Genomic DNA, 27,305 nt, shown 5'->3' with positions numbered 1-27,305 from the left:
CGTCTCCAGTCAGAACAGAGCGTCTTGAAGTTTCTATGCTGTTATTTATTTCTATTCTTTGTTTGCTTGAACTGCTCAGACCGAGTGAAGCTCCTATGCGTTACACCTCCACACACTCTCTCGGTATTCTCTCATCGATTTTGTCAGGGTGGCTTTAGCGGTGTCCTTGGATATCAAACTCTGAGTCCTAATCAAAGAAGGCCTCTCTACACGGTGGAGACTCGGTTAATATTTATGTAGTCGTAGGCAACCATGCAGCTCGGAGAAATGACCTCACTCCTGCGCCTCCTCGAGGAGCTGCCCTGTTTCTGCCCTGGATGAACTATGCATTGGATTTATTTAGGAGAGCAACAGGGCATGTGTGGGAGAAAACTGAACTTTTATACGTGCAATTTATATGTGCAATTATAAATTTCAACCCAATTTGATAAATCGTGTATATATAAAATCATATACACCTGCTGCAGATGTTAGCAGTCCATTAATTAGGCACATTATCAGTTATTTAGAAGGAAACAGCAAAAATCATGTTGGACAGATGATCTCTTTGATGATTTCTCTCTGTTTCATCCAACCAATCACAACATGACATGGGTGCTGCTAAACCAATCATCTGCTTGCTGTTGAAGAAATGTCCTCTCTCTCTCTCTCTCTCTCCCTCTCTCTCCTTCTCTCTCTCCCTCTCTCTCTCTCCCTCTCTCTCTCTCTCTCTCTCTCTCTCTCTCTCTCTCTCCCTCCCTCCCTCTCTCCCGCTCTCTCGTCAACTCTGTCTTCAACACTGGTGCATCTTTGCGACTGGCCTCCACCCTGTCACCGCCGCATCAGTAGGACCTCCCTTCGATTTTTTTGGTCTCATCTCTCAGGAATCTCCATATTGTGTTTCTAGTTCATTCTTTCCTACCGGCACCAGTGACTGTAGATACTCCCTCCTCCTGTATTAATGGCATCGTCTCAAGGAAAATGTATAAACATATATATTTGTATTTTCCGCCGAGGTCTGAAGTTTCATTGTTTATCATTAATTTATACAATTTCTTAATCCTTGTATCATTATTTGAATAGTCTCTCTGTGATTTTAATGCATCAAATGGGGCAAACTAGTGGACCAGAAGGTGCATATAATCTGTTATCATAGTTGATGAACTGCTGTTTGATTCATGAACACATCCCAAAATAAATCAAAACAAAATAAATCATTTAAAAGAAATACTTTTCTCCCAAATGGCCTTTGCTTGCATGAATACAACTATGGTTGTGTAGAAGTGGAAAAATAAACATTTTAAAATTGCAAGATATTGTAATTTTAGAATTACACAGTCAGAACTCTTTTAATGAGTTGGGGCAGAGACTTTGAGGCAGCATGTTGAAACTCTGAGTTGATGATTACAAGAGCAACTGCTGCTGCTAAACATGGCAACATTTTGTAGGAGAGGATGAGGATGATTACTTCTGGACAAACCGACATCCTTAACCGCAATACACAGAGGAGGAGCTACAGGTTTTGGAAGCTGAGTAAGACAGAGTTATGCAAACCCACTCACCGACCCACTAACATTAATTACGTTAAGCTAACTAGCAGCCGGCCCTTCTCTGCGAATAGTTCACGCACTAATGAGCGAAGGGTATCTGTTTTCTCGTCTAGCTCTGAGGAGGAGAGCAAATGAGTGTATTTCCCAAAAAGTTGGCGTGTCTATTTAAATGCAAGTCTTCTGGTTATTTATCATCAGATCTATCAACTCAGATCTGAGAACTCAAGGTCCCTTTCTCATGCCAAACATGGTTTCTCCCTCCTTCAGAATCTTTTTTGACTCTAGCCAGGCAGGCGGCACAGAAGGAACAGCCAAAAGTGGAGAAAGGAGCTTGTTGTCAATCATGCAGTTCACATAATGGATCCACTGCTTCCACATGCCCTCTGGCCGGTGGGTAAGGTGACTCACAGCCCCCCAGGAAGTGATAGGCACAAGTTCTGAACTGTGAATTGATTGAAGAAGCGTAAGATCAGACTTCTCTGCACCCAGTAGCCCAGACGACCTCACTACCCAGGCTTAAAGATGGTGTTAAAGAGTTCAAAAAGTTGATAGTCTTTTTTTCAATTTGTTCAAACACACATTTGAGGTGTTTATGTAATGTTTTTCACTGTATATTAGCGTCAGGGCATTATTTGTTTCTCATTGGCTTCCCTATTCAAATAAATGTAGCAGTCTTTGTTTCCCTCTTCTCTTTTTCTCTTTTTTTAATTAAATGGGTTCAGTGAAGACAACTCTGGTAATCATCTTTTGTTTAAACCTAAATCAGGATGTGTATGCTGCGAGCTGGCACACCAAGTAAAAATATTATCAAATCAAGTCCCAATGAATGATCTCATCATTCTGCTCAAATTTCAGTTATTTAATCACTCTGTCGGTTCAGGGGGAAAAAAAAAAAAAGTTCTGCCATGGTCAGTCCCCGCTAAAAGAAGCCAGGACTCATAATTGACCCAGCAGACAGGAAGCAATTAAAAAGAAGTCAAACACGTGAGAGGCTTTGAGAAACATTTGAAAAAAGCAAGGTTCAGCTTGGCCATGTCAGGCTCTGGATTGCACAACTGTCAAAAAAGTTGACTGTTAAAAGACCGCAGTACATAAACAAATCATTTTAAGCAAACTGTGTCATGGTGTAAACATAAAAGTCTCACAGCAAACCTTGTGCTCTTTAATCAACCCTTTTGAGAAATACACTTTCTGGTACAAAACAGCCTTTTGCACTTTTCTGAGGTTTTGATGTATGAGGCACATGTTGGTTTAAACAAGAGCAGGGGAGCAAAAGATATACGTAAAGAATCTCTATTCAAATGTTTTGTATGGAAACTTGGGCAAGTGGAAACAGATGTGCTTCACTTGTGACCTATAAAAAATGATATATGGTCACCAGTAATATGGTTCAGCAGAGGCCAACAGTTTCAATTTGCTTCACTTTGCCATGTTGTTCTCTGTGTTGTGTAAATGTGGACATATTTTTCAAACAGAAGATGTGGCATTTTCACTGTAGACCCAGTAAATGCTCGGTGTACTTTGAAACGACCGAGTTGAAAGAAAGATTCATTCAGTTGTGATTGCAACACGTTTAAAACTAAAAGTTTCCTGTCAACCATCGAGTTATCACATTTATAATTCATCAAGTTGATATAGCATGATTACGGAACATAAAATGTTGACAGGCAACAGAGCACATTTGATCTTTTTCCACCTGCAAGTCTTTCAATGAACTCTGGAATAATAAACCTTTTTTCTTTTTCTTTTTTTTGCAGGGTAGTCATTCTTCAATTGTCTCCCAGAGATTCAAGGTTAATATACAATATCCCAAATTATTCCCACATGACTGGAAATGTGGGACTTTAGACATGTGATGCCAATTGCAGTGAAAATAAATATGTGTGATTCTTCTACTTTAGCAAAAATGGTTCAACGCAATTAACATATTTCCAAAAGTGTGAACGATTAACTCTTTGATAAAACATTCAAACAATACTTCACCCTAAAGTGTATTTCAAATACTCACCCAAAGGCTAGCCTGGCACATTTAGCTTGAAGCTAATTTAGACCGACGGCTAACAACAGCAAAAATACAGTGAAATGTCAATGTTCAAACTCCATAAACGCTTTAATTTGAGCTTAAACAAACTTAACTCTTATAACTCTGGTTTGGCAGTACCATGAGCGAGCAGGGACTTCGACCAGTTGGCGCACTCATTCGAACCACCGTGCTAGCTCATGCGCCGTGGCGATGAACCGGGACTGTTGTAGTTTGTTTGTTTTAGCTTAAATCAAAGAGTTTGGGGATTACTCAGCATAAGTCTGAATAAAGAAGATGACATTTTTGGACAACTTTGCTGTTGTTAACCATTAGTTGCCATTAGCTTCACACGTAACACATGTAGCTGTAGCTCTTGTTGTATTCTTAAGTCACAAAGTGGTCATGACAGAGGGAAAAAAAATCCTTTGTGAGCACAAGACACCCATTTGAGGACTGGAAAGGCAGAATACACTTTTAAGGTGAAGTATCACTTCAACTTGAATGAACTTTATACATATATTTAAATTTATGCAGAGTAATTTGTGATTTTCTCCAAGAAAATCTTTTTCTCCAGGTCTGCTAATCTAAGGATGACTGCTTTCATTAATCTACAATCAACAGCAAATTCTGTGTCTTATGATGAGGAAAGTCTGAAAAGTGTTGATGATGAGGAGTTGTAGGTCAGCATGAAAAAGACAATGCTTCAAAATCTTTTAGCTGGACAGACAATAATAGAAATAAACTTTATTAGCGAGGCCAGGGGATAATCTGTCTGTGTTAATACTCTCTAGTATGAGCAGAAACACCTTCAATTGTTCTCTCTAATGAAGATGAATCCTATACCGCAAAGACAGAGGGAAATATGTGACCTCACCAGTCCCTTTAGAGGTCAATAATCTTTTAGAATAATTGCCTGAAATTTAATTGAAGCAAAATCTTACTTAAGCATTCATCATTGTGGACAGACATTCGTCCCTTCAATTTTACATTCCGATTAATTCTACTAAATTAAAAGTAACTGCTTTGTGCTAGTATAAAGGAACACAATTATAAGTTTTAAATACATATAGCTTATTTCCATAAAACATAACTGTTCTTAATACAGAAGGCGCTCACTAAGGCATAAAATATTATACTGGCTATTGCTTTAGATGCTTTAGCTTATTACCGAGTCAACAACAATCTGTGGAGGTTTTTCGGTTTGTCAAAACTTCCACATATGACAAAACAAAGTGCTCTTGAAGGGTGATTACTTTTTAAGAGGTGTGTTCCCAGCCACACGCTTCAGGAAGCACACAATGAACAAATGCAAAATCGTATGTAAATACTGCCAAAAGCACATTCTTCAATACACATTGTTTAATAGGCCTGGAATTGTGCTCATCCCAGTCATTTAGTACAACTATTTATTAAGCCGAATTAGCCCGGAATAAATCTTTCCAAGATAATCAAACAGTTTGCTTTATAGTGACGTGTTCTTCCTGGCAACTAGGAACAGATGAATCCAGGGAAAAGGCACAATGAACTAAATTGCTTTGTCCCAATTTCTCAAGCGATACTTTGCAATCATGGCTAATTACTGTTGCATGGTAAAGTGGGAAAGGAACAATAGTTGTTCAAGGCTTTGAGGCTGAAAAATAAATTCATTTTGAGATTTGATAAAATTCAACTTACTGTACACCTTCAACAAAAAGTTCTATTTCATGAATTTGATTCAACTTTTTATACTGAACAGATTAGTTCTCTTGAATAGTTGAGTAGACTTTTGAATTGAAATAAGCTGCGTATGCATTGCTCTGTGTTAAAAGAAGTTCTCAGGGAAAATGTAGCAATACTGTTAATGTAGAGCTCATTTGTAACAATCTTAACTGTCAGGACATTCTTCTGTTTAGTGTGTGAATGCCAATAAGGTGAGGTAGTTTTTGGTCTACCAGACAAAGCGTACTCTCTTCAGACACACTGTGGAACAGTGGTTGAACAAAGAGAGATGTTTCAGTGTCAATCAGTTCAGTTTCTCACTCATCCTTCAACCAGTTTGCAGCACATAAGTCGCCTTGAGAATCCGGGGGTTTATTTCCAGACCTAATGTGGGGCCCTTTCCAAGAGGAGCGCATCGGATCACTGCTGCACCAGGACATCCATTTCTCTAGTCGGCGGAGGAGCAGAGAGTTTGCAGGGTCCATCTCTGATTGCAGGACAGGATCCACCCACTTTCCGGAGGCTCGTGCCGCACTGCTGGGACTGCGGGATGGGCTGGAACACCAGAGTCAGGGTGGGTCTGAGAAGGCAGCGGTGATAAAATTGCAGTTTTCCTAAAAGGAATATGGAACAAAAGGCCGATATGAAACATTTGTGTATATAATGACCAAGAGTACAGTAAAACGAGAACCCTACCGACCTGTTGAGATTCCCTGATGACATAAAGTCATCCTGCAAACAACTGTCAACACATGTCACTGAAAAACAGAACCAACAACTCGCTGATGATGTAATATCAAATATTTTGCATTGATTTGTTCTGAAAGAGCAGAAGTGCCAGGAATCCCTCCAGCAGCTGCACCAGTGGGGTAACTAACACTCAGCTGCTCAGTCTCTCAATGACCAATCTAGCCAAAAAGCCAGGAGTGATGTTGGTTTGCTTTACTATGGCAAAATCAACTTCAGGGCTTTATGAGCACTGTCAGCATACTGGATCGCTCAACGGTGAAAACAATTCCCTAGATTAAAACTGAAACAGTGACATTTTTGATCTGGAATGAGGATGAGCCTCTCCCTTTCATAGCCTATGGTGAGTAGCACAATGTATCAGCATAAAAACAGCTTCAACAACTCCCTCTAGTTAAATTAATAACCAAGCAATGTCACATTTAATGAAAAGAACATTTCATTTAAGAAATGAACAGTGTGTGGAAGAACTGGAAGTTTACAACCCTCACACGACCCCAGTGGGTTACTATTAAACTCAAAAATCGCTAATCAGAGTGACAACAAGATAACCTGTCTGCAAGTATAAGGCAGGTTTGTTTAGGTACGTTCATATGTGGAGAGCACCTCCGGATATGAGCTCCACCCTCCCTGTGCTGGGTCTGCACTGCGCTCCTGGCTGCCATGGAGACGAGTGTTTTGATCAAGGGTCCATGTGGAAGAACAGAGCCGCCGTCATGTCAGTGAGATTGCGCAGGCAGCTTCTCTTTGTCAGTCCCTCTCTCTGGGTTTTCCTGAGGTGCATTAGTTGACATCATAAAAAAGTGGGTGAATTATTCAATTCTTGCATGTCAGTCGGGGCCCTTAGGGAGGGCGGGGTTCATTTAATTTGAAATGGAGGAAACCTTGCTAAGGCCCTCTATGTTGAAGTACTGGGTTATTTCTGCAGGTGGAGTTCTAAAATCATTATGGACGTTTCCTACAAGTTTTTTTTCCCACCTGCCACTCTCTGAGAAGAGAAATCAAATAACCTTTAGACAAATACCACGTAGATTATCCTGTATTTGGCAATTTCGTCAAAGTTAGCTGCTTCAAATTTGTCTGCGTCAGGGTTTACCAGAGAGGAAATTAGTTAGGATGTCAGGACGAACGTAAATACCTTCATGAAAGAAGTAGAATAAATAAGGTCAACATGATAAATGCAAAAAATGTTCCACAGGCAAAAGGAAATGGAAAAATGGAAATCTGGAATGGATCCCATCCATATTTTAGATGATAGGATAGGCTTGCCATGTTTAACCTAACGCTGGGATGTTTGATTAAATGTGCTAATCATTTCCCATCTGCACTGGGCCCCTGTCTCTGTCTTTTGATTAAATTCTGACTAGTCTTGCATTGTTCATTATGTGTATTTGTTAAATAATTGACTGCTTGAAGGCAAAAGGAAGTGCTTTAATATTGTGTCATTCAATTTGCGTGTCTAGGTGTGGGAGTGGGCAACACAGAGAGAATGTCTCTACCTCAAGGGGGGAGAAAGGTTATCATGAAGTTGACCGTTTGCTTTTCCATAACAAAGAGGGGTCGCGTTCAGCAAAGCTAATAGTAATGCAGCAGCCTGCTTGGCTTACTTTGGGTCATTTTGTTGCCAGCCCACCTGTGGCCCACAGTGATGTCATAAAAAAAATACACCCCCATACTTTATGCTCAAGCATTTCGAATCATTTAAAACATCTGAAAACCAGTCAGTTATTAAGAATATAGCAAGAATTGTGTCTGCTAAATGCATTCTATGTACTTTTGGTGGCACCCTTGAGAAATGCACCTCAGAAAATGTACAGTTTTTGTTTGATGCTTTAACAATCATGGCCAATCCCTTTTTCGTCTTCTTTAAACACAGGTTTTCACTGTCATGATGCACGAACAATTTGTGAATCCTATGGAGACTTTTCCTCATGGGAAAATTGTCTGAGATGTAACGAGATTCAAACATAAAAAAACAGCAGCTCAAACAGGCTTCCAAGTGCTTATGATGTCTTTTACACTGAAATCTTTCTTTCATTTCCTGTGCATTATAGTTCACAAGTGACTTTTTTTTGCATCAGTAACATATACAACATTACAGTAAGAAAGAAAACCAAGTGAACGGATTAGCAAGGCCTGAATAAAGATGGTAATTGTATGGTTTTCTTCATGCCTTGACTACACAGCTTTAATGCATTTACATAACTTTGTATAGAATGCATGAATAATACATTGTCAGGTGTCACCATTTTACACTCGAGTTTCATTTTTACGCTTCTTTTTTAATTACTCCACAGCACAAGTGAGCCAAATCAAAAAGCTGTAAGCCTTCACTAAGAACTCAGACCTGCCGTGATAATGATACCTGACTCAAATGACAGCTCCATGCTGGGTTATTCCTGGGGTTAAGAGTGTGTAACTCCAGGCTCGTCAGCATCATCTTTGCTCCTGGCTCTTAATACAGTCTTGTTTGTATAGTCCTTAATAAATAAGCACACCACTTTGTATGCCTATGCGGCGAGCTGACACACGCTCTTTCTCCCCTCAAGGGTAAACGGAAAAACTCAACACAATTAGCCTTGTAATAGTACTCAGATGATGTGAATGTGGAATAAAAAGAGAGTAAGAGAGGGTTATGGGTATATAAGGTTCTATTTTGCAATCCTGTTAATGAGCCAACATCATCACATCTGTGTGAATAATTCATTCGTTAAAAAAAAAGAAAAAAGGGCATTTCTAGTGCTCCAAATGAAATCTGTGTGTAGATATTAAGTAGAATTTCCTTGCATGGTTCCACAAAAAAGTGTCTAATGATGGACTTTTAATATTATATCTGCCCATTGTCACCACTCCGCTCGCTGTCAAATCTCCAAAAGAGGCTGAATTTAATCAAACAACTACAAGCGCATTTCATTTCAATTGCTATGGCAACATCCGAACTTCTCTTGCCAGGCTGCGGGTTTGCACTACATTTTGTCTCGTTCCTTTCAGCTTTTACACATACTGCAGCCACGAAGATCACAAGGGAGATGGTTTCACTCAGAACTAGTGCATTTTAGTAATGATGTTATGTTGTTGACAGAACAAGAGCCAAAAATTTCATCCTTGTTATTTTGTCCATGTTGAAAAAGGATTTCAAATACTCCATTTCAGACGCTATTGCCAAGTCACAGTAGAAACACAAGCTATTTTTCAGGTTTTTTTTTTTTTTTTTGAGACTTGAATTTGATCGCTGAGACAACTTTCAGATATGGCAAAGGCTCATTTGTGATCCAATCAATTTTTCTTTTGGATCTTACTGCTATCTGAAGAGATGATTATTTCAGAATAATAAAGATCAGTGCAGTGAGAGCAGAAAAGCATTTCAAGATCTTAAATTAGGACCAGGCTGAGAAAAGAGGAAGGCTTTTACTGAAGACTTGAATTTAGGAGAAAATGGTTGAATTGCTGTTAAATTCAACTCAGGTATATGTCCAGGAGTAAAAGATCTATATTTTGACTTCTTTCCTCCCCTTGGGGGAGTACTACATATGAAGCTAACAATCATGGTTTAAACCTGCATTTGTGTCAGATTTATTGGAAATGTCCTTGTTAGGTTACAAAGAATGGTACATGGAGCTGCACTGCAGAAAATAGGCGGATAATTGTGTGTATGTGTGTGGCTCTCCCAAAATTACCAGAGTGAACCCATAGGTCACTAGTTTGTCATGGTAAACATAAGCTGTTGGAATTGAGTTCAGGAGCTTTTCCCACCATTGCTCCAAGGTGGCAAAAGCTCAGCCACCGCTGCATTCTTGTGTGTCTTACCATTAAGACCCAGTGAATACCCTGGTGACAATGGTCATGTGGTCAATGAGGAAGGCAGCGGTGGAAACAGCTCAGACTTGGGCAAAAGGGGTTGAGCACTTTAGAATGGACTCATTAAGTCACAGCTGTTGTGTTTGGAACAATGACGGTAGAGGTCTTCTCAAACCTCTCCAGCACCAAAACATTCAAACCTCAGAGGAAGATGTGCCGTAGAATAGGGAAGTGCTCCAACAGGTGGAGGCTTGACAGTCACTTAACTTTGTCTCTGAGGGTTTAGTAAATATTTGTGGTTTTTGTGTTCAAATCTGAGAGCGTTTGAAAGAGGAAGGTCTTACCTGAAAGGTCATTTTTGCTCAAGAAATGAAAATTCTTTGAAAACATCACATTATTATTACAAGCACTTTGAAAAAAAAAGAAGAAAAAAAAACACGTTTTTGTCTAAATCCCCCTCTGAACACGACAAATGACTCAAGGCCAACGTCGCCTTTGATTTCACAATCCCACACCTCATTTTCACGCAGCTAGAGGAAGCCAGGAGAGCAAAGCCAGTGACCTCACCATGCTTTGGGGGTCTCAAAATTACAACACCCTTCCTCTCCTTACAAAGCAGTCCCCTGCTGCTGCAGCCTTGGTACTGCAATGCCAGCACCAATGGACTAGATTGGATTAGAGAGACAGCTAACTGTGAGATGGAGCCCAGGCTCACCACCAGTCCTATTTCTCATGTAAATGCCACAACAGTTCATAGTGCCCGACATAATAGAATGGATACAACACAATAAAAGCTTCCTTTGGGTGCAAAATTACAAAGTTGACATCACTTAGTGAAGAGTTTTTTTCTCCACCTTTGTAAAATTCTCATAGCGCCTGGGAAACTCCAGAGGAGAGAGTGTCTGACTCATGTCACAGGGTATTACTCTGTTAGAGGTTTTCTTGAAGTACTGAACCCTGGATTTGTTCTGTTTCCTTTTTCCTTTCTGTCCTGGAGTTGGCGATGTTTGCTTTGGAGCTGACAGTTGACGATTTAGGATTCCGGAAGCCAGCCCACCAGCAGGAATGAAATTTTAACCTGTAACAACAAAGTAAGTATGATCCAACATTTATATTGGCAAGAATGACAACCTCACTCTTAAGTGCTGAGAACCACGCTGGCACATACAAGTGTAAACCTGTCTTTTATCTTCATTAGTAAAGTATTTTGCATGCATTATTATATTTTTATGAAAACAGGGAAATCCTGAGAGGCTCAAGTTCAGGTCATTGAATCTAAGAATTCACAACTTGTCACCTCAGAAGGCTTGAGTCAAGACAACCTGGTGTCCAAATGACAGAAGAGCTAACTCCCACTTAAATATTTATCTGGCTTCAGGTAGATACCTCCTGTTTCATCCCAGAGCAGTTTGTGTAAGATCACGCCTGCACATCTTCACATGACCCCTCGTCCCTCTTAACCTTTTTCACATTTTCCTAATAAGGTCTGGCCGGCTGGATCCTATCACCAGTAGTCACTGAGACCAGTTTGTCAGGGTAAAATGTAATTAAAGTTAGTGGTTTCACGTGTAATTACTACAACAAAGTCTGAACCCCCGTGCACCTAAAATACTTTGTTAAAAAAAAAAGCCCACAACCAAGAAAAAAGAAACCAATGTTTGTGTTTATCTTTTCAAATTAGCTGGAACCTTTGAAAAATTAAGTCGGATCTCTAAGGGATCCAACACAAATCCTCTCCGCCACACGCATTCATGCTTTATCACATGCTGCAACTGAAGCTTTTGTAAATCCTCACAAACTTGTAGTTAGTTCAAAATGAGAATGAGAAGCAATACGATAAGACTGAGAGAGATCAGCTGTTCCGGTTAAATGCAGTGGTGTGGATTGGTTAAGCTGGTATTGGGCCATCTCAAATTTGCCCCTTGGTGTCAGATAAATATATGCCATGCCCCCCCCCCCCCCCCCCCAAACATGCAGCCTCACATACACACACATAGAGGTTCCCACTTTCCAAACAGTACCCCTGCACAGCTGTCTCCCTCCTCTGGGAGACTGAAGGCCAACTGTGCAGCCACTGAAATGAGCTGTTAATCCCGGTACAGGCTCCCAAGCATATTACAATGCACAGAGCCATCAGTCCCTCAGCCACTATGCAAGCATGTGCTATCAGTGTGTATTCATGCATGTGTGTTTCGGCATGTGTCAATCTGTTTGAATGTCAGCAGTGTGTGTACACGTGAAGGTAAAAATGATTGTTGTTTCTGTCCTGCATGCCCTCAGTAATAGCTTTATATCCACTGGCAGGAGAAAGACTCCACTTCTCTCCAACAAGTGTTTCAGCCGCCTCTCTCTCTCTCTCTCTCTCTCTCTCTCTCTCTCTCTCTCTCTCTCCCTCCTTTTCACCGAAGCAAAGTCATTACTGTTGCTTATGAAAGTGAAATGAATGAAAGCGTAATGGGGTGGATGAGAGGTCACGGCCTGAGGGCCTCTGGGGAGTGAGGACGCATAAACTCATCACCTGGTACTGATGGAGGACTGCTCACCCCAACCACCATCTCTATCTGTCTGCCCTCACTACCTACACCAGCTTTTGCCCTCACCGCATAAGGCCAGCACAAAGGTTTGCAGAAGGAGCAATTTTCCTCTCAAGTGCTATCCACAAACAACCACAAACAACTCATTTCAAGGTGACTCAGTGTGAAATCAACACAGTAAGGATATGGAGATATTGCCTGAATACAGACGGTGGGATCAGCGTGCCTTCCTTTGATATCCTGTATGGTGTAATTGCAAAGCTGAGCTCTTGTTTGAATGGGTTAATAATGTTATCACGGGGTTATTACTAAAGCATGCATTTTTAACAAGGGGAGTTTTTCTTACTTCCCAAATTAAAATATGTACCACGTGCTGTCATCACATCAGCTTTAAAAGTAGCTTATCAAACTGATTCCTTAAAGCTATAAAACAGAAGCCCAATCTGTTCTTACTGTAAATGGAAGATTAATTGTTTTTTGCCACACTAAATTATTTACCTCCATTCATTTTAGCATGAAGCTAACTGGAGGTAGCTCTCTCAGCTTTAGTCAGCTCTAAATTAGATTGTTACAGAACACCCACGGAACCTCACAATCAGAATTTGACCCATTCTGTTTGAAAGTCTAAAAGAGCTGCCTTATTCAATTACTTATCTAAATTCAAATTAGCACAAGGCTAACTGGAAGACGCTAGCTTGGCCAGCCTGAGTCCATCCAGCAATGTTGCCACGTATTTTCAAATACTTCATATTATGAAATTCAGAGAGATTAATATGGTGGCTATTTTCCTAATGAGCATTGTGGGAACTCATTAAGTAAAGGCTTAAATGTACGGGGCATTCATTTATATGAAAATATAATGCACTATAGCTTTAATACTGCGGAAAACCTGCCTAATGCTGGCCACTTGGAAAAGTGATTGTCCTTTAAAAGGAACCTCACATTTATACAGGACTCATTTGAAGAAGTTGAAGGCAATACAGTATATACAAATGTCCTTCAGCAATACACAGAACACATAATGTGGTGGGTGTGGTACTTCACTGTAGGTCTCTGTACTGTATGTGCCTAACACACAAACACACTGTGTGTGTGTAGAAAAAAAATCCTTGGAGGCTGTATTCTGAATAAACAGAAGGTCTTAGTCACACTTCACCTCATCAAGTATGGTAACTGTGGTTTTAAAATCTATTCCAGTAAAAATGTGCATTTAATAATTCCAAATTTAATTTGGCTGGATATGGGGTACAACAAGGTCTAATCTCTGACAGCTCAAATTTAAAATATGACCATGAAAAAAAGACACAACAACAACAACAACAACAACAACAAAACAATACGCTTAAAATATACTTTTGTTTTCTCCACTAAGCAGGCAGCAGGACAGACTGTCAAAACAGATCTTTCATACAAAATGGTAGGCAGCCTGCAAGGACTTTCATGGCTTTGAATTCCAAACGGTGACTGTCTAAAGGCATAAAAAGGGCAATTTTTCACAGCTACCTGTCCATGACACATTGTCGTCTTATCCATCAGCAAGCCTCAAAATGAAAGCCGTGAGTTTTCATCTAGAGACTGCAACACCTGGCTTCTCATCTCGCACTCAAAGTCCTCAATCTGTAAGAGAGTTAAAGATGTAAACATTACTCTAAAACTAGTCGAAGTCAAACAAATTCTGTCTATAAAAGAAAACAAGTAATATCCTGAACAATCTTTGTTCAGACCAAATCGCGGAAATGTAAGAAAACCTAGTTGTGGATTGAGGAACGCTTGGCAGACATGGCTGAGACAATTGTGTATATGATCAGCAATTACGCTAATGGCAGTGCTGACATACATGCTGGAGTAGGGTTCAAGCGTGTGTGTCAGAGCCGTGGTGAGAGTAGAAGGGCCAGGGAGGACAGGGGTCCGCTGAAAGCCCTGTTGGAGTCTCTGAGTGATGGCTTGTCAACGAAGCACTCTTGTTTCAGACGGAGTCAAGTCTCAGGTAGCTCCAGCAGGCTGCTCTACATCCATGTGGTGTTTCCAGGGTCAAGTCTGTACGGAGCACAATTCTCCATCTGTAGCCTCCCTCCATTTTCCATTCAACCTACTTTAACACTGAAGCTCCTGGGTTGTGTCTTTGTAACAATTTAAGTATGACTTTAGTGCTCGTTTAGCTTATTGCTCTTTAGGGGTTAATGATTCTGAACATCCCACGATTCAATTTGGATTCTTAGGGTCACAATTCAATTAAAAATCAAGTCTCCTGAGGCATGTCTGAATATTTTGCTTATGTCTGGGGAGGACAGGCGGTGTTTTAAATCTGGGATACAGGGCGTAGAAGCTATGTGGAGTACAGTCATGTATTTCTTGGCCAGATCTTCGTGACACACCAGTTTGATTTCCCTGACGACTGGTGTGTCACTGGGGAAGCCAGCCTCTGTATCGTGACGTAATGTTAGCTGCCCATACAGTGGCACCGACAACGCCGGTGTGCCATCGTCAGACATAATGTTGGCTGCCTCTTTTAGTTTCATTTCTTCTGCATCGGTGAGGTTCAGGTTGCAGATGTCAATTTTGGCATTTTCTCTCCTGGAGACAGAAGAACACAGTGTAGATGGCGGGTTGTAAATTGCGAGTGGGATGAGTGGTAGAGCTGAAACAGGCAAAGCACCACCAATAGGCGGCATTACAAGACAGAGAAATTGGAACTTTTTTTTTTAATTAGCCGAGAAACTGCGATTATACGACCACTTCTGCACACCTTCCACCACAAATATACTGTGCGTGAAAATACTGAGTAGGTTTGTTTTTTTAAGGTTTGAGATAAATTTTCCAAGTTGCGATATGTTGAGTCTTACATTCTTGTTGCGCCTAAATAAAAGCTTCTCTCGAACATGCCTATGCAAACCTGTCACTTCGAGATGTTAACAAGGGAAGGAAACATAATAAACCACATTTTGTTCCCAGAAAACATTTTTTTTTTTTAATCTGGTAAGAGAAGAACTACATTTCTGAATCTGTAGGGAGGACATCAGAACATATAGCTGTACAAAGCACCAGAGACTCTTCCTGAGTCCTACTTGTGGTTCTGTTTAGGAGGCAACAAAACTAGGATGTGTTGATGTGAGTAGATGTTGTTGGAGGGGACAAGAAATAGGCTGGAAATAATTTAGGATTTTTCATTATTCTGTGGACATATGGTATCTGGGATGCAACCTCATGGGGTGACAAGATGCAAACCCTCTCAGAAGAAGTTTTATTTTAATTGACTGTTTTAAAATGTGGATTTTCAGTCAATTCTATCACAAGAATATTGGGGGGAAAGTCACCGTAGGTGTCCTGTCATGTTGTTTAAACAATATATAAAAACGCCAAATGGAAAACATCAATCATGTTACAGTTTATAGACATTTAGAGAGAGAGAGAGAGAGAGAGAGAGAGAGAGAGAGAGAGAGAGAATCCTTATTTATCCTTTTAGTCCTTGGTGCTAGAATAAAGAAGAGACAGATCCATCGTCATCTTCCGCTTATTCCTACACATTAAGGGTCGCGGGGGGGCTGGAGCCTATCCCAGCGTCAACGGGCAGATGAGATAGATATTAGATCAATTTAATATGACACTCATCAACTGATTTCACAACCACAAAAATTATCACATGATAATTGCAATTTTGATGCTGTTTCTTTTTAGTTTGCTTGGTATTTGCCCCCGTAGACATGATTAACCTACGGTTATTGGTTACTGAATGATTTCAAAGACTATATCAAATACATTATGGTACAAATCGTGGTTGAGTTTTTGCCATTTTTTGCTGTCAGGATAACAACATTAAAAAAAAAATCTCTTTTTTCATAGCTTCCCTTCAACCTTGACTTAACTGCTGAATTAAATAAAAATATATAAAAGTCAGAGTCATTCTGGGAACCTTTATATTAAATATGTGTTCTGATTGAATCCTGACTTCTGCCACTTGGACCAAAAAATAAATAAATAAGAGACTCAAAGAACTCAATGATATCAATGTGTCTTTTTTTTAAGTCCTCTTTCGATTTTAAATTTACAGAAAATTTCTGCTCTCTCTTGCATTCAACACAGCGGACTTAACAATGTTCCTCTGCCATATTGTCCCCCTCACTGTCGATAAAATGGAGCCACACTTTAGAGCTCGTTGGCACATTCCTAGTCTCACAATACCAGACATCAAAGATCTTTGCCTGGTGAAATCAATTCTGAATTTTGAACAATGGCAAGAAAGCCGCTAACAAACCCACAGCCTTTACATTTCATCAAGGACGTGCCTTACCAGAAATGATGAACAAAGTTTGAAGGAGTTTACTTTGATGACTGCTCATTGTTGGTCCCACATTACACAGGGAGATGAGTTCTGCATGTCAACTTGAAGGGCAGCCCTAAAGACCTTGGATTGTTGTTGTTGTTGCTTTTTGTTTTTTTTTTTTAAGTTTTCAGCCACATTTTAGCAACAAAGCATGGGTGGTTGTCCACAGTCTCTTTGACTGGAGCATTTTTTCGAGAATGACCAGAAAAGTCAGAAAAGTTAAACTCATGTAATGTGAAATTACAAGTGCGCTAGCTAATGTTAGCACACCAAAGAAATGGCGTTCACACATCCAAGTTACATCCAAGACATGTAAAGCTGCATCATCATTGAACTGCTGGCTGATGAGATCATTCCCAGCAAATAATATCACATACGTGAACATCTGACGCATTTTGAGGGGAAGACCTGAGGATCCGAATTGCTGGATGAAGCTGTTCACACATGTGGCTTATCAGCAAAACCATGAGAGCCCAGAGTTGAGAGCAGAAGGCAGAGATGCAGTCGTGTGCTTCAATTAGAATGTTTACCCTCCCTGACCAGCTCAGTTATTTAAATAGAGAATAAACACAGGAGGACTTACTCATAGAAACTTAATTAAAATTAAACCACCAATACAACAGCATAAGAAAATAGTCCATGTGGCTGTATCTACTAAAGAAGTATTATTAAATGATTTGATATCATATTATTATATCGTGGTCATATTAATTCTCACATGGAACCATCAGTCTATTATCAGGAAAAGAAACCGCAAAATCTTTGTGTCATAAATTGGTTAGCGTTTGTTAATTAATGCATGTATGTTTTAATTCCTTCCTGCCTATTGACTGACGAGGATATTCAGCCACCGAGACAGTCAATAACTGTCCATCTTCCTCATTAATTAAAACAAGTAAATACATCAAATATGAAGACTGAGACATGTATTGCTATTGCACACAGTATTAACAGCTTAGCTACGCTGTTATCATGCAGGTGCAACAGTTAAAAACCTACTTTCCCATTATGAATTAGTCATTTTTGTCATGGCCTGATGAGTAAAGTCCTCGGTGCTACATATATTCTGTGGCTTTCACCAGCAGCCTTCATCTGTGTGTATCCATGCGTGTTTTTCATGTCATCTTTTGCATTCTAAAGATACATCTGAGGTTGTTTACCTTGCTTCATGCTTATTGCATTTTCATATTGGAGTCATCCTTCTGAGTCTATTCGGTAGTATAGTGTCCCTCTGCTTCTGGGGTGGGGGGTGGGGGTGGGGCGATACTGAACCAAGCTAATGTGCATTTCTACTGGCAAAGCTAAGCGCTGTGGATGTCTTTAACTTGATAACATCATTCTTCTTTCAGAGTAACACAAATGAAATCTGCATGCTCCAGGCTACACAATCCAAAGGAGATTATTCTTAGGAGATGATCTCAGGCTGGTCGGATGAATGATGTCATCAGTAAATGTCCCATGTTAGTTCCAAAACTTGTATTCTCCTGACCCACAAGGTGTGTGTGTGCATACGTACGTGTGTGTGTGTGTGTGTGTGTGTGTGTGTGTGTGTGTGTGTGTGTGTGTGTGTGTGTGAGAGAGAGAGAAGGGGGCGTTACCAAATTTAAACTGCACTTCTCTTTCCATCAAGGTATTTCTGGTCGTAATAGAAAAGGTTGAGAGAAATGTCAGAATTGGGAGATGGAAAACCTTTTTTTTTAAATCAGCTCTCACGTAGCAAACTCAAGTGAAATGTCAGCAGCTGTCTCCTCATATAAGCATCTTCTTGGATATTTTCAAACTTTGTGTCCAGATAGCATCCACATAGCCGCTATGTGGCACAAAAGAACATTTACAACTTCTACACCTGAAGGTGGAAGGTATCGCTTTAATATTCTTCTTCTTCTTCTTCTTCTACTTCTCTGTTGTCTTTCCCAGCATCTTTGTTTGGAAAAACAAAATTAAATAGCTTTATTAACTTTCTCGAAAGTATTGGTGTAAACAGGTCTAATTTGTATTTCCTTTTCAAAGATAATTCAAAGGTAGACAGCTAATTAGAACAAAAATAAAATAAAAATTGATGATTAAACGAAACTTGGGACAGAATTGAAATAGCAGATTCTTATCAACTTGATATGGTTTTTTCTGGATTTGAACCTGAACCGGCAGAGGGATAAATTAACACTTTGGCTGCTGCTGCAGCATAATTATCTTAGTTCACTGATAACTCTCAGTGGGGAGGCGTGTCATGGTTAATAGGCCTGTGATAAAATACATGAGCTTACTTAACATGTTGGTTATAGCCTGCTATAACAGCACCTGGGCAGGACAGGTTGCTTGACGGGGCAACTTCCAAACCTGGAAAAGTGGAAAGGAAAAATAAAACAAATTGAGTGACAAATAGAAATAAAGACAAATAAAAGAGTGTCCTACTTGAAAGATCTAAACGAGACGTAGCAAAGGTCAGAACCGGGGAGAGAGAACTAGAGCAAGAAGAGGCAACCACAGTGACGGCTTCTAGCACGAGAGCCCCTAACCCCTCTATCTCCACCCTGATAAGGCTCCTGCAGCTTATCAGCCACTGGGTAATTTCAATTAAAAGGGGTTTTGCAAGACAACTGGTTAAATACCTCAGAGGGAACCTGTCACCATGGGAGAGGTGAGAGTCTGCCTCCTCAAGACAGCCAGCAAGGGGAGAGAGGAAAAATAACATTGTGCTGCATGAATGGTTGGACTTGGCTCCAGTAGAGGCACGTGACGTGCGTTATTGCATTAGCTCCTCGCCAATCACATAATGAACTCTCTGTCAGACGAGACAAAAGTCCGGCCACACCCCTGCAGCACAGCAAAAAGCTAGAAGAATACGATCGGTAGGATTAACAATGAAGGAGCCCTGAAGGGAGACAGAGAGAGGCCTTTTGCCAGAGAGAGATAGGAAGATTCAGGAGCTTAGCGTTGTCAAATGTTTTATTCAGCCATGACCGTTAGTGCTGCCAAACAGATTAGCCTGTTTACCACAGGTTCTCATTTAAGAGATAAATCTTTAAATGTTGGATTTGGCAGGGAGAGTTGGGGGGTAGCGTCTATGTCACACTAAGTCGAGGAGGGGAGCACATCTAACGCAACAATGGAAGTGAGAGGCAGAAATAAAACTTCTCATTAAGCTCTGAGTTGTCTGAATTAATGACAGCTGTAAGCAGACTATGATCAATATGCCTCAGTATATCTCTGTCCCATGGTGAGATGAGGATCGAGCTATCTTTATGGCAAGCAGGTTGAGCGCTGCTAAAGATGGTGTGAGGGGTGTGTGTGTGTGTGTGTGTGTGTGTGTGTAGGGAAGTGTGTGTATGTGTGTATGTGTGTGTGGGGGCCCTTCTTTGTTGTAGCTCAGTGGAATTCTTCTCTCTTCTCTCATTCTCACTCTACTCCTTTTGTTCTTGTATATTACAGCGGGGGTGATGAGGCTCCCCTGGGCGTGTTAAGCTCGAGAAGCCCAATCTCAGTGGATAATCATCTTCAAGATACATCAACAGGGTGCTTGTAATTTTGAGCGACTGGGCGGAAAAAAAGAGAGAGAAAAGAACAAAAACAGTAAAGATTGAGAGAAAGGCAAGCAGAGAAGAAAAAAAAACCCAAAACAAAACACAATATGACAGCACTTTTCATGACAACTGTGTTGAATTAATTTTTATCTGATTATTACACGATTTATCAGTTCTTTCTCACTACCTTTCATTTAAGAAACATTTCCCTTTTTCTTTTTTTTTCCATCTCACAAGACACGTTCCCGTCACATTTGTTTTTCGTCCCTACTGTGTCTGAACGCGGCCACAGTTTGGCTGTGAAAGCTTGAGTTCTCAGTCAGCTTGTTAGAAAAGGTCCACGCCAAGAATTCCACACCATTTCCAATCAGTGATGCTGCTCTTGGCAGCAAAGCAGTAAATAACTACCATGAGGGTTGTTTCATTTCCCAAGATGAAGAATACACAGCTTCTTACTGAAGAATTGATAACTGACATATCCTATACGACCCACTTTCTTACTAATGAGAGGTCATCACACGCTGGGTGGAAATGTCTGGGGAGAACGCTGTCGTTTCTGCTGGGCAATTATTAAGTGCTTTATTGACCTTAAGGGACAGACTAGAAATTCTTGGCAAGTGGCAGGTGTATGAGTTAGGGACAAAAAAGGACAAACTACTGTAGGGCAACTTTTAATGGAACCAATGGGACCTGTGTGTGCTTGCCTGAATGCTTTGCCCCCAACCCCCCACCCCACCTGCTTGTGTGTGTGTGTGTGTGTGTGTGTGCCCACACACTGAAATATATAATAAAGATGGCAGTAATAATGAAGTGATGTGATGGTGATTGACAGGTTGGATGGTAATGCCGAGAAGCTAAAGGGTCCAAGTGACCAGTGCATTTTAGAATATTCAAGTCTTAACTGTCACTTCTCCAGAGACACATGATAATTATCTATGTGCTAGACAACAGCATCCTGTGGAAATCCCACTGGCCACCTGGCTATCTTGTTGAAATCAATAACATCTCAAGCTATCACAGCTGTAGCCTGAGTGACACTCTACAAAGTCAGCCATATGTCCAGAAAGCAATGAAAATCTGGAGGAAATCTATACACCAAATGCTGGATGTTATATCAAATCAGTTGTCCTGGAAAATTTACCCCCCCCCCCCCCACACACACACACACACACCAGGCCTGTCCTTGTCAAACTGGCACTCAGAGTGTTAAAATTTGAACTAGTGAGTTTGAAGTATGCTCTAATGTGCAAATCCCTGTATTAACATAGGTCTTGACATAGAATAGCAGGGAGTTGTCATAGATGATCATGAATATTCAAGCCTGTGACCTAGTTTGATATGCTACAGCAGGACAGAGGGGTGCAGGGTAAAAATCCATCTGAACTCAAATGTACTTACAGCATCACAGTCAAATGAATCAATGTGGGAGGGATTTTCTTTTAATTGTTCAATCAACTGCTGAGATCCCCTCCGCTTTGCAGAGGGTTCTGATGCATAATAGCATTTTGTTAATCTCAATCTGAAAGCAACAAATTGAAAATAAACCATTTTGATCAGGACAACCAAGTCCTCTGTAGAAGACGTGTCCCTCGAAGACAAAGTGTGAACACCCTTCCTCTGAATCATGAAGCTACATACTGAAGTACACAAATGAAAAGTGTTTCATTCTTCCCAGACCATAAGTTAATAAAAAATCCACTCTGTTGGCACCAGACTGTCTGACACAAACTCAAATTGATTCATAATTGAGTTTGTATAGATTTTTATCCAGCTTTTGCTGGTTACATTAGGGCTTGACTAGTCTCATTTTGCAGTGGAGTGTACAGCAAATGCAACCTATGCTCCAGGTTCACTGTGCACCGTGCATTGCAATAGCTTGGCTGAATAATAACAGGCTCTGAAGGACAATTTGGCTTCCTTCTACTCATCAATGTGCAGCCACTGAAGGATGTATTTAGGGTCACCTTTTTCCACTGACAGAAGCCTTTTTGTCTGACTATTAGGATTTGCATTTGAAAATTCGCCCTAAAATGGGAGGCAGAATAACATTCAATTTTGACATCAAATAACTCAAAAGCCATTTTTTTTCCTTCTCCTTTTTTTGAAAACAGCACCACGAAGGACGTTTGCAAAGGAACGTGAATACAGAACTTTGTGAATATTTGTGGAAATTTACTGTTCAAAGTAACAATCAAAACACCACACGTGAGCATTTTTTAAAGAATTTTATCAACAAATCTTAAACCGCCGACACTTTAGTCAGTCATTAAATTACAACTGTTTTAAAGGGGCTGTTTTAAAAGTTAGTCCCTAGAAGAGGCAGAAAACAACCAAAAGGCAGTAAAAACAGGGCTTTTGTTGGGTACTGTTCTCACGTTTATTCACATTTGATGCTCTACTGAGTTTTTGCAGCTGCAGGACAGTATATGTCCAATTGAAATTCATTTCTGCACCCATGGACATCGTAAGGAAGCAGTATAACAGTGTAGCTCATTATGTGATTCTTTTTTTTATATATTCTAAGCAACAATGGAGGTCCACAGCACAGAGGAACAAGCTATATAAGGCTCTGGACACACAAGGCATTACTTGTTTTTGGTCAAATTTAATCTTTCTTTTGAGGTTCTGTTGAAAATAAAAGACACAAGGAATATCCTTATCCTGACTTCCAGTGATATATCATATAAAAAAAAGACTCTGTCAGAGGTATATTGATATCTTTGGACTTGACTAGCAGCACCAAACTGGCTTTGTTGGTGTCACTCTTGGTGTGAGAGCCCTGTGATTAAGGAGCAGGCAGGTCATTCATCAGACACCGCTGTCCATTCAGTCCTCAGTGGGGCCTGCCATATAGGTCTCTGTCCAGGCCTGAGACATGGTCAATCTTCAGCCAGACAGCAAGCTCCCTTTGCGATAAAAACGAGGCTAAGTTTGGAATTTATAGCCGATCTGCAACGGGCCAGAGCATCTCCTGAGGGAGAACATAAAATACAGAGGAAAACAGAGTGTGAGCAGTAACACACATTTGTCTTTTATGGTTCAATGTACCAATAATGATGTTTGATTTTCCATTATGTTCCAATGAAAGGTGAGATAAATCAACACTGGTACTTTGATGGTCTGACCCATTGCTCTAAATGCCCATCCCCACGATGTCAACTTTACCCATTAAATCCAATGGGATTAGACATCCTGAAAAAGATAGTTAAGTTATACCAGCGCCCCAAGGTGCTCATTAGATTCACCTAGTGAACAATATCATCATAATAAAAAGGATGCGGTAAAATTTATCTGTATGCGGCGCTGCTGTTTTTCTTATGGGGAAGGACCCAAAGTGAGGCAAAGCAGCTCTTGGGTTGTAAAAAAAAGCCAGTCAGCTACCATCACTTACCCGCCCTTTGTATAACATCTCTTTGAAGGATCATGTGCATATGTAAATGAGGCTATATGTGATTCGCATTGACAGTGCTTCATTAAAAGACTGAGCTATTCCCATTTCATTTGGTCGAATCCCCGGTCCCGTATTTATTGGCTGTCCCTGGTAGTAGTCTGGAACATTAATATAGCGCAGCAGTATTATTCAGCTTGTGGGATAATTAGGCAGCACATCCCAGAGAAGACGCAATATGGCACATAAATTCGATTAATAAGCTATATATTGGTTTAAGATCCAGAGGACCCAGGTTTGAACTTGTTATGAGAGTATAGCAGAATATTATAGCACCTCTGTTCTGTGGGGGACAATAATTAATGGATGTCATGGTCAATTGAAATTGAAATAATTAAATACTTCCCACTGTAGTGCTTCTCTAATTTTTTCCAATATAACATAAAGTTGAAATCTGAATCATAAATCCATAAATATAATAATGACATCAGTTTTGTCCCTGTGAAACTGAATCAAATAACTCCAAACAAACACAATTTGCTTGTGCACATATTTTTCTTTTTATTAAAATCTGCTATTTATCTACTTACTGATCATTTTCATTTGTCTGCTCATTTGTTGTTTCCATTTCAACTTTATCTTTGTAACATATAAAAGAAGAGGCAGCAAGGCTCAGAGGTAGAGTGGCCGTCTGGCGCCCGAATGGTCGCTGGTTTGATCCTCACTTCTCCCAGGGATCATGTCCAAGTATCCTTGAGCAAGACACTGAGCCCCCAATCACTCCTGATGGCCCTTTGACAGACTGGCGACCCGTCCAGGGTGAACCCCGTTTCTCACCCAATGTCAGCTGGGATAGGCTCCAGCCCCCCCCCCCCCCATGTTATGATTATTTTTATTATGATTACTGCTGTTGTTTTTATCCAAATATCCTGCCTTTGTTTTCTCTGCTTGATTTTTGCACACTGTTAAATTATTTATATTTCCCTGTATTGATATTGTTCCTATTTTGGTTAATATTCACTTATTTATAATCTCTTCTGTTTTGGATGCTCTGTTTTTTGCTGACTCTTTGCTTTCGTTAAAAACACAAATGTCCCAGTTGCTGTAGATTTTAATCTCATCTCGAACTCTCGGCCATTTTTCTTTCATATCAGTTTTGCTGTGCTCTATTTTAACGGCCCGAGATAACCTCCGTTATGGTTTTGTGCTACACGAATAAAAATGAATTGCTTAGACTGAAAGATATCATAATTAACAAATCAGTAATGCCATCTGTATGTCTTCAGTTCATGAAAGCCTTCGCATTAAACATCCTGGCTAGTGTTTCTTAGAAAACTCTCCAATGGCAGGAGCTCTTGTGTTTTTATGAACCGTCAACAGATCATGAAATGAGATGTATTACAGTATGATGACGCTGTTTACTTATTTCTTGCAAATCAAATGCAAAAAGCGCCTAAACAATGGTAGCTTAGCCTTTACTGAAATTATCCTCTATCACATATTACTTCATACACTTGGGCCAATTTAAAAACTTTGCAGGCTTGCTCCGTGTTTTTTTTTTTGTGTTTGTTTTTTTTTTTTTGTGAAGCTGACGTGGCAGGATGCCGAATGGAAGTGGAGCTGCAGACAAATAGGAGCGAGGCGAAAGTTGAAAACTGTGAGCGGTGCAGAGGTACAGAAGCTCGTGAACCAATTCTCATTAATCTCAAACTTGCACTTCACTCATTTGCTTTATAGCTATTAGAAGGTTGTGAGTCACTGGAGTGGTACATCTGTCTTTGAAACAGCTCTCTAAACTTCATCGTTGCCTGGCGTAATTATCTCCCAATCCCCAGTCTAAACAGATCCAGACCAATCACAGGAGCAAACAGCTGCCTTACTCACACCAGTGCATATAAACACAGACTGGCCACAATGATTAAACAAACAGAGAGCTGATTTTATGGAAACCTCAACTGCATCCTTAAAAGAAACTGCTGCCACTGCTGTGACTAAAACTCTACTGATTAGTGGTCAGCAGTGGAAATTCAAATGAAATGTACTTTAGCAAATGGCTTCTAGATATAATCACTTTTAAGCTGCATCAGATGATTTACATTTTCACATTTCTGTCTAGCATACACATTGAGATCTGAATGAGATTCAATCATACTGGCCAGTTGACTCCACATCCTCCTCTTTGTGTGTGTGTGTGTGTGTGTGTGTGTGTGTGTGTGTGTATATATATGTGACTGTGTGTGTGTGCATATGCGCGCGTGTGGGTCCAAAAGAAAGAACAACAAAAACGTTGGTAGCCATCTGTGCTGCGTGTTTTCTTACTTTTCAGAGCGGGGGAAGAAGCAGTATTGGACAGCTGGAAGGCTGCAAACAAAAGCAGAGGAGAATGCTGATTTATGCAGCTGCTTTTAGTTCAGCTGTAGCCGGTGCTGCTACTGCAAATTGCAGTCACGGGAATGCAGTCAAGACTGGTGAGTGAGAGATGACAGTGATGGGACCTTCACAGATGAAGCCTGGGTGCCACCTACATACGCACCGTCAAACTTTTGATACTATTTGGGGTAGACTGCAGTCTGCATTATCTAGAGGAGACACTTCTACTTGCTCTCGGTCATATTTCCACCCACACAGTTGTTGTGCGTGGATTGACAACTCAATCGCATTTTGCAGTTGTGTTCAACGTGGTCACAATGTGTCCCTGACCACCTCCAGAGGTGGTTTGGAGGAATGGATCGCAATCTGTTCTCAGTGTGTCTCAAAGCACTTTCTGATCATACAAAAGGTATTTCAGTACATAAACAGTGTATTTTTCACCGTCAGCACATGCACAGACGGTCCAATCATCCCACAGGCTAACTGTTCGCATATGATATTGCATGGAATTACCGTAGCACGTGTTGTGAGTCCTCATCATTGTTTGCTTTGGCTTGTTGGGAAATGTGAATTATGGGGCAAAAAAAACCCCAAAAAACTTCATGCCTCTCAAAAATCACATGTTTATTGTTAGTTGTTTACCAGCACCCAAGGGACAATCGGGACCTGCATGCGCATGTCAAGAACAGATCCGTTGGCTGGGAAGCTAAACCTCCATGCTGAAAAAAAAAAAAAAAAATTCAACAAAACACAAATCAGTACACATACTCCACTTATCTGTCTGCACAAAAGACGCTCAAATAGTCAATAGGACATCCACGGATTCAAACAACGCTGTGAATACAACTCACTATTTGTATCACCCCCTTTTCCTGCCAGTTACTTCACAGTGACAGAAATACTGAGCCTCCTCCAGGATGCAGACAGCAGAGATGCACCAACTCATCATTGCACAAGCTAGCATGACCCGAGTACAAAAGACATCACATGTGATCAAATAAATATGCATCAATGATCAAATCATACGCTTCAGATTTCTAATTTGGACGGTTGTAAAATGTAAATTGATTAACAATGATTGAGTGTGGTGACTTGCATACTCATTGCCTTGTAAGAGAGTGAATTATATGCTTTATGTGTGATCCACTCCTTCTAACAGCAAGCTTGCAGAAATACCTTCACTTTTAGTGAATGACTATTGATCTCTTGTTGGCTTATTAGCTATGAGTTGGCAAATATCTCAATCAGAAAATGTCAGTATTCTGCCAGAGTTGATCTCACTCTAATTCCAGTTCTAAAAGGAGCTGACATGTCTCCCTCCGAATGCAGTTTTCTCCAAAAATGGACAGCCTTTTCTAAACTTAGATTTTAATGAC

The 27,305-nt window shown here is 40.4% G+C and overlaps 1 protein-coding gene across 3 annotated transcripts in view; it reads right to left on the bottom strand.

The window, feature by feature from the left end:
- Positions 1-788: 788 nt before the first annotated feature.
- Positions 789-27,305, bottom strand: part of LOC147249750 (uncharacterized) — a 189,610-nt gene continuing 163,093 nt past the window's right edge. The window contains exons 4-8 of one of the 3 annotated variants that reach the window (XR_015119378.1): positions 18,915-18,987; positions 14,167-14,903; positions 13,833-13,946; positions 6,585-10,873; positions 789-5,864 (exon numbers count right to left, since the gene is read on the bottom strand). Coding sequence is in view for 1 of the 3 variants with exons in the window: in XM_086225452.1 (XP_086081578.1) it covers positions 14,558-14,903; positions 18,915-18,987 (419 nt within the window). In the remaining 2 variants the exon portion in view is untranslated. Of the gene's footprint in view, positions 5,865-6,584; positions 10,874-13,469; positions 14,904-18,914; positions 18,988-27,305 lie in introns of those variants that run through there. The other 2 variants (XR_015119377.1, XM_086225452.1) reach the window with 2 other exon arrangements.

The sequence above is a fragment of the Aulostomus chinensis genome, chromosome 14 (assembly GCF_037954235.1).
Source record: "Aulostomus chinensis isolate RoL2024-O1b breed Wild chromosome 14, RoL_Achi_v1.0, whole genome shotgun sequence".
Classification (NCBI taxonomy): domain Eukaryota; kingdom Metazoa; phylum Chordata; class Actinopteri; order Syngnathiformes; family Aulostomidae; genus Aulostomus; species Aulostomus chinensis.
Note: the sequence above shows the minus strand (reverse complement) of the source record. Positions and strands in the feature narration are given on the sequence as shown.